At 25.4% G+C, this 14,616-nt stretch overlaps 1 protein-coding gene across 1 annotated transcript; it reads left to right on the top strand.

Annotated features, from left to right (window-relative positions):
* The first annotated feature begins 4,647 nt into the window (after positions 1-4,647).
* LOC130933134 (thaumatin-like protein 1) lies at positions 4,648-6,774 on the top strand. Its single transcript, XM_057862668.1, has 3 exons — positions 4,648-4,902; positions 5,539-6,217; positions 6,534-6,774. The coding sequence occupies exons 1-3, from the start codon at positions 4,809-4,811 to the stop codon at positions 6,712-6,714; spliced, it is 954 nt and encodes a 317-aa protein (XP_057718651.1). The 5' UTR covers positions 4,648-4,808; the 3' UTR covers positions 6,715-6,774.
* Positions 6,775-14,616: the final 7,842 nt, after the last annotated feature.

Here is a 14,616-nt window from a genome sequence, read left to right on the forward strand (position 1 = left end):
AATAAGATTAGAATCTATTTTTATTTCTATATATTAAAATTCTACAAGATCAAATATTAAATTTATTTTTTTATTTTAATTCGACATAAAAAATATATAAAATTTCTTAATTTAGATTTAGATTTAATACTTTTTTTTATTCTAAAAAAAAGTCGTATAACTATTTTGGTGACCACTCACATAAAGACGCATATTTTATCTTTTGCTAAAGATGTTTTCATATTATATTTTAATTGATTTTTGTATAATTTATTCGTTATTTTTCATCACATATTATTAAATTTCTCAAAAATTTTCTTTCCAAAAATAATAAAAAATATTTAATTTGGACTAAAATAAAAAAGATAATAGATTAACTATTAGATTTTTTTAAATTATTTATATAAAAAATATATCACATTTATCAAAAAATATATATATATATAAAACAAGCTCTAAAAATTTTTACAAATAAAAAAATAATTAATTTATATTCATACAATATATAAAATAATTACTATATTATTATTATATTATAGATTAAAGTTCATTAATTTAAATTTTATTTTCATTTTTAATATAAGCATTAGAAATAAATAAATTTTTTATAATAAGATGTAGTGTAACAAAATATATATAATATTAATTAGTTTTTAAAAAATTCTAAAAAAATGGTTTTTTTCTAATAAAGTGTTATTAGAAAATTAACATTATATATAAAAGCTAATTTCAACTAATATGATATAATAGGTTATTAAATATATTTAATACAAAACACATTGAATATAACTTTTTATTGAGTTTAAATTTTAAATAATTTTTAATTGAATTTCCAATATTTTTATTTTAAAGAGTTAGAATATTTTAACGTCATCTTTTTTGTATTTTTTTAATTGAGTTTTTTATTTTTTAAATTATGAACCTTATTTATAATTAAGAGTAATGTTTTAACACCACCGATTAGTCACACATATAAAAATACCTGAACAATTCTATTGTCATAATTATAATCTAACTTTATAAGTAATACAATACAATAAAACTATATATAAGTAATATAACTAAATTTTATCTACATCTATAGTCACATTTCATAAATAATATAATCAAATTATTTTTATGTTTATAATTAAAATATGAATAAAAATACAAAAAATTATCATGATGGTTAATTTTCTTCGTTCATAATTTTTTTATTATTTTAGTTGTGAAAAGTTTAATTATTTTAATAATTAATAATTTTTAAAAAAAGATCATTGAATAACACAAAAAAGTCTTATTAAGAGTAATTTATTTATATATGATTAAAAAATAATTGAATAATTATATACGGTAAAAATTAATATTATTAAAATATAAAATTAAAATTTATTTTAAAATTAAAAATAATTATATACGGTAAAAAATTAATATTATTTAAAGATAAAATTAAAATTTATTTTAAAATTAAAAATAAAGTTTATTTAAAAATAAAATTAAAAATCATGATTTTTTTTCTAATAAAATTTATCTATGTGTAATTCTATAAATATTTTATGATGAATAAAAATATTAAATTCGTACTAAAATTTATTCTAATAAAATTTATTTTTATTCTACTAAACGTTAAATAAACTATTGAAAAGAATTTTGTTTCCTCCATTAGAGGAGAATGATAAATTTCCATACTTCTATTATGTTATGACAATAATTTGGTCTGTTATTTTTTAATGTACAAAATAATAATAATAATAATAATAATAATAATAATAATAATAAACAAGTATGTCACAGTAAAAAAGGAAGCACGTCACCAAATAATTTATCATCCGAATTATATATGAATCAAATTGATAATACGAGGGCTAACACTACAAAAATCGATAACAAGGTTAGGGACTTACAAAACCTTTTCGTAGGCTCATAGAAAAAACGTTTATATTTGTGTGATATATAAAATAATTATCATATTATTATTAAAGTCCAACTGTTTAAAAGTAAAATTTTCTTTTAATATTTGATTAAATGTTCTTGTATTTAGTACTTTTTTTTTGCACTTCCTCTTAGTTAAAAATATAATCATTATAATTTTTTAGTTATTATTGTTAGGGTTGTTCACAGATTGGATATGGTTGAAATTTCGATCTAATCCGCACTAAACTTATTAGATCAAATTCGATATTTGCACTTTTTTATGTTTGGATCAGATATCAAATATATCAATAAAATAAAAAATATTAAAAAAATTTATTTTTATAAAAAAGTCAATAATTTTTTTGTTTACTTTTTTAAACATATTTACTTCTATCTGATTAGAGTGTGGATCCGATTCGACCCAATCCGATCATCTTACAGATCAAATCATATCCACAAATTACAGATTAGATATGGATAAATACGGTGGATTATATTTATGGATATGATCTAATCTATGAACACCCTAACTATTACTATAGGTTCATTTTTGCAAAAGAATATTTTTTTATTATAAATCATTATTAGATCTTAATTACCATTAAAACAACTTCATTGTCAATAAAGAGATAATATTTATTGGTCTTTGAAATTATGTTCGTATTTTAATCTAATTTCAAAAATTTTGATTTACTCAATTTAGGCTCCCAACGTAATAGTTATGACTCACATTGGTTTTTTGTCACAGTCTCACAAAATTATTAATGACATGCTGAGATAGACTAACGACTGCTACATTATACGTTCTAGCGACTATTTGATGTGACAATTGAATTTTTTTTATCTTAATTTTTTTCAACTAAACACTTAAAACCCAAATATGAGTCATGGATACCTAAGTTAAAAAATCAAACTAAGTAAATTGAAACTTTAAAATTTAGATTAAAGCTTGAATATAACTTCAAAATAGAACTTTAACTTATGTAGTGATCAATTTAAATGAGAATAAAATAAATCAAAATTCAACATAACTTTTATCAATGTTTTCAAATTCAAAATTTCTATACCAAAATTAACTAGGATTTCTCTTTAAATTAAAAATTTAATGAAATAGTAATTTTAATTATCTTAACCAATGTCCTAATTAATTATTTTTATGTCTTAAAAAAACTGTATATTAGAAAAAATAATTAATTTGTTTATTTTAATAAATAGTTATTTTACTAAAATGAAAGAAACTATTTTTTAAAATTTTTTAAGAACTAATTAATATTATATATACTTTGTTTCACTATATTTAGTTATAAAAATTTTATTTATTTCTAATGCTTATATTAAAAATAAAAAATTAAATTAATAATTTTAATCTATAATAATAATAAATATAATTATTTTTATATTATGAATATAAATTAATTATTTTTATTTATAAAAATTTTAAGAGATTTGAACTTGTTTATATATATATATATATCTATATATATATATTATTATATATATATGAATGTGATATTTTTTTATATAAATAATTTAAAAAAATATAATAGTTAATTTATTATTTTTTTGGTTTTAGTTCAAATTAAATATTTTTTTATTGTTTTTGAAAAGAAAATTTTTTGAGAAATTTAATAATATGTGATGAAAAATACCGAATATACAAAAATTAATTAAAACACAATATAAAAACACATTTAACAAAAAATTAAATAGACGTTTTTATTTGAATACTCACCAACTAATTTATGAATGAAATGTTTGTTTTTATGTTAAAAAAAAGAATGGTTTAATATTGTTCTTTTTATATATTATATATAGTAGAGAGTTGAAAAGATATGGGGGAGAATGGGATGAGTCCACGCTATAATGGTGAAATCCATGCATCTGTCGATTAATGAACTCACAACATTTTGCCATCTCAACACTCATCATCACTTGAGACAAAATTATTAACCCACCATGGCCACCACACAAGATTTTCCTTAATAAATTTCACACCTAAATTTTTATCTTCAGTTGAAAAATATTTATTTAAAATATATTTTTTCTTTTATACACTACTAATATATTATTTTATTATTTTTAATATTAATTATGATTAATTAATTTTTTAAGTATGATTTCTTCTGTTTTAAAATTCAATTTTTTTTCTTTTAAATTGGAGTTTGGTCTTAACATACATCACCAACCGAGTTATTATAAAACACACACCAATCATTTTAGTAGATAAATTTATATAAGTTTAAATTTTTAAAATAAGTAATTTCATATATTATTAATCACTAATTAATTATGAATTTATAGAAAAAATATATAATAAATAAAATTGGAAAAAATTATATATATATTGAATATGTATGTAAGATATTGTTTCGTTTATATATTTAAAATTGACCAATAAAATAAAATATTGAACTCACTCAAACTAGTTAAATTACATTTCCACTTTATTTATTATTTAATATGAACCGATATCATATAATATTATGTCAAAGTATATTTCCGGTTTTTTTAACTTTTTGTGTGCAGCTTAACTTTATTTTGAGCTGATAAAGTTATAATAAACCATTAGCAGATAAAGTTATAATAAAAAAAAATTAAAAAACAATGGGCATAGGAGGTGGGGTGGAAACTTCACCTTTTTTTTTTCTCTCACTCTTATCAAATCATCACAAAACCGAACACCAACTGTTTAATTTTTGTGGCATTTTCCCCTTATAAATAGCAATGAATGTCTTAGCATTCAAACTCCCCCCCCCCCCCCCCCCCCCACCACTACTCTCTATTTCTCTTCATTTCATTCTTCTCCAAAATTAAGTGTAGAAAACCACATACATATATACATTATTCCTTTCATTTTCTTCTTTATTTTGAACTTGAAATTAAACAAGATTTCAATTTCAATCTATAACCAAGTAGTAGTACTACTATTAATTAATATGTCTCTGCTACTCTCACATTATTATTATCACCAACAACATTATTATTCTTCTAAATCACTCTTCATTTTCCTACATCTACTTGCTTCCACAGGTACATATTATACACATATATAGTAACATAATACGTTGTTATGTTAGTAATTTAATCAAATATATATTAAAATATTTAATAAATTTTTACTATTAATTTTACGTAAGAATATTTATATCATGTAAGTAGCCACCATATTGAACATGGCTCTTCTAAACTCCTTATTGTCAAAGAAACTAATAAGCATTTCCAAGGTTTATCATGTATGTTCATTAATAAAAAAAGTAGTTCAGATGCACCAGAAACCTTTATTATGGTGGAGTCCAAAGAGGCTACATACATTTATGCATGCAACTTTTTTACTTTTGTAAAACAATGCTTTTAATTTTGGTTCATATAACATTATAATATGGTGAAAACTTAGGTAAACTCAACTTCACGTGAAATTGATATCTGTCGTTAGATAAAAATTTAACTAAATCAGTTAAATTATCTAATAGCTCTTAAGTATCAACTTCACATAAAGTCGACTGCATCTGAATTTTCACCTTATAATATAATGACTATATCTACATTACATTATTATAACTGACTTTCATTAGTCCTAATTCATAACACATTTAATGTTGACTTTTTTTTTAATATTATTTGATTGTTAAACTAATTAATGTTAATTTCTCTATAATTTCAATGTAGGGTTATGGGTGTCAGCAACAACATTCACATTTGAGAACAAATGTGAACACACAGTTTGGCCCGGCATTCTTGGAAAGCCTGATCTCGGAGCCACAGGCTGCGAGCTCAGGAGTGGAGACACGCGCTCTTTCGACGCGCCTCCAGCCTGGTCGGGTCGATTCTGGGCTCGAACAGGCTGTAAGTTCGATGACTCAGGACACGGCGCGTGTTCCACGGGTGACTGTGGATCCGGAGAGGTCAACTGCAACGGCAATGGCGCCGCACCGCCGGCTACTCTTGCCGAGTTCACACTTGGCGGCGGCGCCGGCGGCGCCCAGGACTACTACGACGTAAGCCTTGTCGACGGCTACAACGTGCCGATGGTGGTGGAGGCGAGTGGCGGAACAGGCGCGTGCGCCGCGACGGGGTGCGGCGCGGATCTGAACCGGCGATGTCCGGAGGAACTTAGGGTGGATGGAGGAGACGCGTGTAACAGCGCGTGCCGCGCGTTTGGGAAAGCGGAGTATTGCTGCGACGGGGAGTTTGGTTCGCCGGCGGCATGTAAACCGTCGGTGTATTCGGAGATATTCAAATCGGCGTGTCCAAAAGCGTATAGCTACGCTTTTGATGACGCAACGAGCACGTTTACGTGTTCTGGTGCTGATTACACTATCACATTTTGTCCTACTTCTTTACCAAGGTAAATATATTTTTCTTTTTCTTAAAAATAATATTAGTATATTACATGTTATAATAACTTTTTCTAAAGGTGTCTAAAATACTAATATTGAGTTTAAGGAAACATAGAAAAAAAGCAAAAAATAAAGAGGAGTTTGATTTGTAATTTAAAAAAATAATAAAAAATAATTTTTAATTAGTCAATAGTAACTAATTTTAACGTTTAGATTTATAATTTAGAATATAAAATTAAGAGCGTATGATTTAGGACATAAGAATTTAATATAAACAAAATAATTTTAAAAAAATTGGCTGATATTATGTGATTGAATCTGCAGTTTGAAATCATTGATGGATTCTGGGGCAGGATCATCAGTTGAGCAAGCAGCCGTAGCTACAAAATCATGGATAGCAAATTTAGCAACAGGAGCTTCCACAAGAACTCAACATTTTGCACCTTTCATTTCTGCATTTTTTGTAGCTCTTACTTTCATTATTCTTTCTAATTTAATCTCTTAGCTTCTCTACCTATGTGTCTATGTAATGTCCCTTTAGGAAGTAACATCTCAATTGCATTGATTTGCACCATCCTCTCACCTTTTCTAATTTCCAACATATATAGAAACAGGATTAATTAACAACATTTGTTTGTTGTTAAATTATATATAGATAGTATATATTGTTATTATTGTTGAATTCAATGTAAATTATATATAATATTAGTAAGCAGTTTATTAATTAATCATTCAACAATAATCAGTAGTATATATTATCATACCTTTTTGGCTGACTTGATCTTATTAACAAATTGCAAGAAATTAAAGATTATACATAAAACGTAATCTAATGTAACCCCATAAATGTCAAAGGATTATTCCAAAAAAAAAGGAAAAAATTATGATAAAGTAGAGGCCATGCATGCTTGGCTTGCTAAGATTTTTCAACATTAAAAATAGTTTGAGTGATGAGATCCTGAAATTTTAAGGATCTATGTTATGACTCAACACATGTTAAAGCACTTAACAATTACAAATTATTGATCAATGAAAGTGACTAGTCTTATGTGTGGACTAAAAAATCATCAACTATATATGATATGATGCTCAATAATGTGGTTAAATGCTACTTAAACACATGTATTTCCTCTGTGTATATAGAGTGTTAATTACTAAGGTTAACCATCAATTTAATTTGGTCATTATTATTGTACGTATATTATTATTATTATTATTATTATTATTATTATTATTATTATTATTATTATTATTATTATCTACTCACACATTGTACCTCTCTAATTTTAGATATATAAAGTTTTATAAATATTTTATAACAAAAAATATGAATTAAAAATGATCAAAATTTATTATTTTTAACTTTATTTAATATATTTTATAAAAAATAAATATTAAATAAAATAAATTTAAATTGTTTAGATCGATTATTTTTTGTTTTTCTAATATTACTGATCTTCTTTTCATACTAGCTATGATATTTAAAGAGAGTAACAATGTTATTACTAATTAATAATACTAGATAAGTATTAGTGTATCAATAAGAAAATATTATATATCCTTAAATTAGACTTGAGTTACGTGATGAATAAATCTATTAACTATTAAGTCACTAGTATTTAAAAGATATTTATTTATTTATAGATATTTTCAGAGAATATTGGTTGAATAATGGCTTTCAACTTTGGGATGAATACAATGTTGGATTGATATTCCACATGAAAATAAAGCAAACATGGCCTAATTGGCAGGGAAAGATATGTGATAATTACAAACAAATTGGAATAATGCTTAAATGTATTTTCAAACACTTTTGTGAAATGTTGTCCTCATATATATATATATTCTTTTAAGTGGAATCCATAAGAGAGAGATTGGTTTCTAATTAATGAAAGGAAAAAAGTGATGATGATAAAATTGATGAGATGAAAGAACATAAAAATGACAATTTAAGATGTTAAAGCTTTGATGAAATGTTATTATCGATATTAACATCATATGAGTCATCCATCTATATTGTGATCAAATTGCACCTTCTGTTTAATTATTATCGTCATGCCTCCAAAATCATATTAAAGATGTAAAATAATATACTAGCTTTAATTAATTAGTGACAATGCAAGTATGAAATTATTATATTACATCATAATTGAAACATCGGGCATACTTTAATTGCATCATATTTATTTAACTTATTATTTTGTTAGTTAGCTCAAGGGACAATAATAAGGGGTCAATGCTCGAACTAAATAATATGGTTTCTAAAAAATTGTTTATAAATTAATTTGATCTCTAAAAATTAAATACGAAAAATAAGTCAAGTGGATTCTTTTATTAAATTATGAAAATTTTTTTTACGATAACTTCTACTTCAACAAATTAATGATTAATTATCGTCGCAGATTAGAAATGTATTTAAGAGTTTGTCGCTAACCAATAAATTACTAGATGTGCAAGACAGAATTCGAACACCAATACTTACTTAAATTGACGAATTAACTAAATATTCGACCATTCTAAATTAGTTAAAAAAAACTATTAGTTAGAATTAATAATATATTAATTTGGTAAGCAAACCTTGTTACGTGACATGGTCTTTATTAACGTGCCGCGTAAAACTTATTACACTACAACAAAAATTATTCGTCCAATGATACATTACTAATAAAATTTATTATTTTTAGTTAATATTTAATCTATTTTAAATATTAAAAATTAAATTTTAAATCATAAATTTTAATAGTTATAAGAGTAAGATATTGGTCCAAAATATTGGCTAATATTAATAAAAATATTAACACCTTAATATTTAACAAACGGTGTCAATTTTAATATCTATAAAATATATTTAATTAAATACTCTTTTATATAATTTGTGTCGTTGGGAAATTAATTCTTTTTTAACCAACAATCAACAAAATGGAAAATAAGTAATTAAAAACTAATGGTCTAGATTGTTATGGTAAAGAAAGAAGGAGAAATTTAAAAACAAATATTGATAAAAAATAGTTTACCATATAACCTTTTGCCTTCTGCTAATATATAATTATCAAATACCAATTAAAAAAAAACGAGAAATAGTATTAAATAATAACCATACATAACACATAAGGTCTCTTCAATTACTTTCATCATCTCATCTCATCACATCAAAGGATAGGGTCTGAAAAAGTCTAACATATAATTTAATCACTCTACTTTCCTATTGTGAACGCAGCATACGAATAAGGTAATGCAATTTGGTAGTAGTATTATTATATGCGTAAATGAGCTATAGCTAGGTTAAATTATTATTATTATTACTATTTTTAATAAAGTGCTTATGATGGATAAACCCAATCCTTTGTGTGAATATAAAATACAATGCTCTCACATTATTCCCCATTTATTGGGAGTGAATCGTGCATGGTTAGTAGTATTTGGGTGTATGTGATTGTGATTAATACAGCTTTAACAATTAGACAAAACTTTTGCCTGCTTATTTATATCCACACAATCACACTTGTCATTTTAATAATTTAATATATTTATTTGATTTTTGACGGTATATCTAAGTTCAGGACTAATTGGTAAGATAAAATTTAAATCAAAGATACTTAATTAATTAAGCGGAAGAAATGGATTCTCTCAATTTTTTAAACAATTAAGAGAGTAAAGTGTGATTTTTAATTCTTCAATATTTTTTTTGTTTTTACTTATAAAATTAATAGTAAGAGATTACACTTTATTTTTTCGATTATTAAAAAAATTAAAAGAAATTTTTTACGAACAAATAAACTAACCACTTGAGTGACCAATCTAAGTTGGAGAGTAATTTAACATATTTATATTTCAATATATTTAGGAATTTAGATACATTTTAGAAGATCTCAATGCAAGGAGTTATGAATTTGTCAAATTTTAAAAATGATATATTTTTAAAGGGTTATGCTAAGTGTACAATAATATATGCTAGAATATAAATACACATTGAAAATAAATTAAACTACACATGTATTTATACACAAATACATTGATGACTGATTTTGGTATACAAATAGCATTTTTTATTTTTAAACGTCAAATATATAAATTAGGGGCATTATATATGAGATAATTAAAAGTAACAATAAATAGGCACATTTTACCATATTAAACTTTAAATTTTCAATAAACAACTAATTCAAGCTTAGTTAAGTAGTATAGCTAAATTCATTTTAGTTAGAAAGGTTTCAATATATATACACCCCAATGCAAAAATCAAATTAAATCAAATGAAAGTAGGCTATATAAAACGTGAGAAAGTTAAAAAAGAAGCTTTACCCTAATAATGAGATCCCAATTGAGAAGACACAAAGAGAACAAGTACAATTGATTCTTTCACCAAGTTGAGGGGGTTTTGGAGAAAGAAGAACATGATCACAATTTAGTACAAAGAAATGAAACAACCCACTTTTGGCCTCAAGATAAGATAACAACTTGAAGCTAAGACCTTTTCTCAATGGTTTATTACTTTGCAACTTGAACCTTTTTCCTTGTTTCTACACAACAAGCTAAGGGCAATGGGAATTGGAAAATGTACATATAATTTAACGCAATACCCACCGTTGGTTAGATAGATAGAAAAAATGTACAATAAAAATGGAACATGAATTGTATTGAAATCAAACCAGCCTATAAAGGAAGTGAAAATTGCTTAATGGTATGTAAAGTAGTCATAAAAATAGTGTACAAGAAGTGGATAGCAAAAATAAAAGTAGGGTTTTGTAAAGGGTTTGTTTTTCCCGTTTTCTTTCTACTTTTAAAACAAATCATTGCTTGATTGGTTGTTACATTATTGTACTCCATTCTTCATACTAAATAATATTACTATGAGAAAGTAAGTGGAAAATAAATAAAACAACTTAAAAGTAGACCTAGTGTTAGCAAAAATAATATATGTATTATTTTTTCGAGTTTTGAATATTATTTAGTTGCAATTAAATTTTATCATATTCATCCGTAAATTTTATAAAAATCATGCTCGTTTATTATTGACTTAAAATTTATCGTAAATTTTGTTGATAATTTTGACAGATAAATTTTGTTAGTAATTTTGACAAATCATTTTCACCGATAAATTTTGTCGATAATAGATATTTTTTTTATATAAACTTTATATAAAATAGAAAAATACTTGTCATTTTGATTTCCGGAATTAAGGGGAAAAAAAACCCTCCAATTCATATAACCATAACTGAAAATAAAATATTATTTTCTCATTTGTTATTTTTATTGATTTCTTCACAGTATCTCAATCACACAAGAAACAAAAACCAAACCTAATAATAAACCAAATAACGGTGTGAAAACAAAGTATGAACTCAAAGGTATTTTCCACAATCTTAATTAGCTGTTTAGAACTTTAGATGTACATTAAGATTAATTAAAGTGGGACAGAGTGCACAAAATGAAAATGCAAATATAACGAAGCATGAAATGTCATAGGCTTGTCTCTAATAAATATAGCCCCCACTCCTTTTTCTGGCAAAGACACTTGCCATCAGCAAAATCATCCTTATTTTAGAAAGTTGGAGGAAGATTGGACAAAGGGTAAAAAAAATCAATTATGTTACGTATACACTAAAATCAGTCATCAAATTCAGTTATCAGTATAAAATATATCTTAGAATATAAATATACGTTAAAAATAAATTAAATTACATATATATTTATATAAAAATATATTGGTAACTAATTTTAGTAGCTGATTTTAATGTACAAATAACATTTAATACTACTAGTCGCTTCCGTAAGAGCTAAGTATCCTAGGTCATGTTATTAACAATATAATCTCAAAGACAAAGCATATCATATTATCATGATTCTGTTAATGTACAATAATATAGGAAAAGGAAAGCATGAATTCCCCACTTGGTCTAAAATCTAAATTCTAGTTTAATTGAACCCGTTGATATAGCTTTTGACACACTGCAACTTCATCAAAATGGTGGAGTTGCTTTGTTTACACTCTGAACAAATCTTCTAAAAGCTTCTTACTCGTTTAATATGATTCTTGAACCCAGTATGTGGGAACAAAAATTTATGTATTCATATTTGGTATATTTGTCATGATTTTCAAATCAAAATTCTTTGTTTAGAATATAAAATTAATTTGATTTGTTATAACTGATATAATTTTTTTTAGATGAGTTGAGTGGAATTAGAATGATTTAATAGGTTAAAAATAAAAGTTATTTTTTAATTTTTAGATATTAATATAAAAGAAAATTGTTTGGAGAGCAAAAGAGATGATGAACGTCTAATATATAAGAGTTTAAATTCAAGCTTAAATTTGACTCACAACCTCATGACCTCTAAACCTCTACTTATTGAATTGTTAACGAGTCAACGAGTCAAGTTCGAATTAATTTACAAACTAACTTGACTCACCTCTAACATTAATGACAGTCCAGCCACTGTCCAACAGCTTTTTGACCACATGTGAATATGTGATGAAGAATTATTTTATAAATAAAAGATAAAAAGGTAAAATTAGTTATTCAAATTGAAATATTTATCATTAAATTACAATTTAAATATAAATATAGATTTGTAAATCATTTTAATTCCTATTTTAAACTATTCATTCTAAAAACAATAATTGAATTTCCATTTTATTCATTTGAGATCAAATCAAACATTTATAAAAATAATTAATTCCATATACATATGTAAACTATAATATTAAATATTATGTTGACTCACACTTTTTCTTATTATTAATGAGACGTGGACTAATCAGATCCACGTCTCAACAATGAATATGAACACGGTGTGAGTCAACATCGTCCCACACACCCCATGTGTATATAGAGAAATTCTCCGTATACAAGCATTTTTTTATACAAGTCTTTACAAGTTATTATATTAGCGCGCTTGAACGTTACTGCACGTTCTTCTTCCTCTTCCTCTTCTTCTTCTTTTCTTTCGTTTCTTACTTTCTCTTTCTCCTTCTTCAACCGTTACTGCACAATTTCACTGCACCGTCTTCTTCTTCTTGCTGCACATTCTTCTTCCTCTTCCTCTTCTTCTTCTTCTTTTCTTTCGTTTTTTGCCTTCTCTTTCTCCTTCTTCATTTACGTGCTTTTCTCTTTGTTTTCTTTTTTCGTTATTCTTGATTTCCATTATTTTTTGATATCAAGCTCTGGAATCATTTTTGAAGAAGAAGAAGCAGCAGAATATGAGGAGGAGAAAGAGAAAGAGTTCTGAATTATACATAAAGTGTCCTTTGGGTGTATTTTCTATAATCGTTTGGGTGTATTTCTGAAGTTTCATTATTTTCAAAACGATTTCAAAGCTTGATTTCAGAAACCATGAAAATCGAAAAAAAAGAAGTAAGAATACCAGTAATAAACGAGTAAACAACTAATGAAAAGGCAAAGAGAATAACGAAGAAATATCGTTTGGGTGTATTTTCTATAATCGTTTGGGTGTATTTTCTATAATCGTTTGGGTGTATTTCTGAAGTTCTATTATTTTCAAAACGATTTCAAAGTTTGATTTCAGAAACCATGAAAATCGAAAAAAAAGAAGTAATAATACCAGTAATAAACGAGTAAAACAACTAATGAAAAGGCAAAGAGAATAACGAAGAAATATCGTTTGGGTGTATTTTCTATAATCGTTTGGGTGTATTTCTGAAGTTCTATTATTTTCAAAACGATTTCAAAGTTTGATTTCAGAAACCATGAAAATCGAAAAAAAAGAAGCAAGAATACCAGTAATAAATGTTCAAAGTTTGATTTCAGAAACCATGAAAATCGAAAAAAAAGAAGCAAGAATACCAGTAATAAATGCAAGTAAAACAACTAATGAAAAGGCAAAGAGAATAACGAAGAAATATCGTTTGGGTGTATTTTCTATAATCGTTTGGGTGTATTTTCTATAATCGTTTGGGTGTATTTCTGAAGTTCCATTATCTTCAAAACGATTTCAAAGCTTGATTTCAGAAACCATGAAAATCGAAAAAAAACGAAGCAAGAATACCAGTAATAAACGCAAATAAAACAACTAATGAAAAGGCAAAGAGAATAACGAAGAAATACATGGAGGAGGAGGAGGAAGAAGAAGAAGAAGGAGAAGAAGAGGAAGAGGAAGAGGAAGAGGAAGATGAGTTGTTCATAATCCACGGTGAGTGAAGAAGAAGAAGAAGAAGAAGAGGAAGAGGAAGAGGAAGAGGAAGATGAGTTGTTCATAATCCACGGTGAGTGAAGAAGAAGAAGAAGAAGAAGAGGAAGAGGAAGAGGAAGAGGAAGATGAGTTGTTCATAATCCACGGTGAGTGAAGAAGAAGAGGAAGAGGAAGAGGAAGAGGAAGAGGAGTCGTTCATAATTCACGGTGAGTGTAGCGCTTTGGAAACTAAATAACGCATTAAAAGACTCTAATG

This window comes from Arachis stenosperma, chromosome 1, assembly GCF_014773155.1.
Source record: "Arachis stenosperma cultivar V10309 chromosome 1, arast.V10309.gnm1.PFL2, whole genome shotgun sequence".
NCBI classification, from domain to species: Eukaryota; Viridiplantae; Streptophyta; class Magnoliopsida; order Fabales; family Fabaceae; genus Arachis; species Arachis stenosperma.

What these genes read in the sequence shown, in the direction of transcription:
- LOC130933134 (XM_057862668.1), top strand. Translation starts at nt 4,809, where the DNA reads ATGTCTCTGCTACTCTCACATTATTATTATCACCAACAACATTATTAT. An exon ending in ACATCTACTTGCTTCCACAG is followed by an intron (nt 4,903 to 5,538) that starts GTACATATTATA and finishes ATTTCAATGTAG; the next exon opens with GGTTATGGGTGTCAGCAACA. An exon ending in TGTCCTACTTCTTTACCAAG is followed by an intron (nt 6,218 to 6,533) that starts GTAAATATATTT and finishes TTGAATCTGCAG; the next exon opens with TTTGAAATCATTGATGGATT.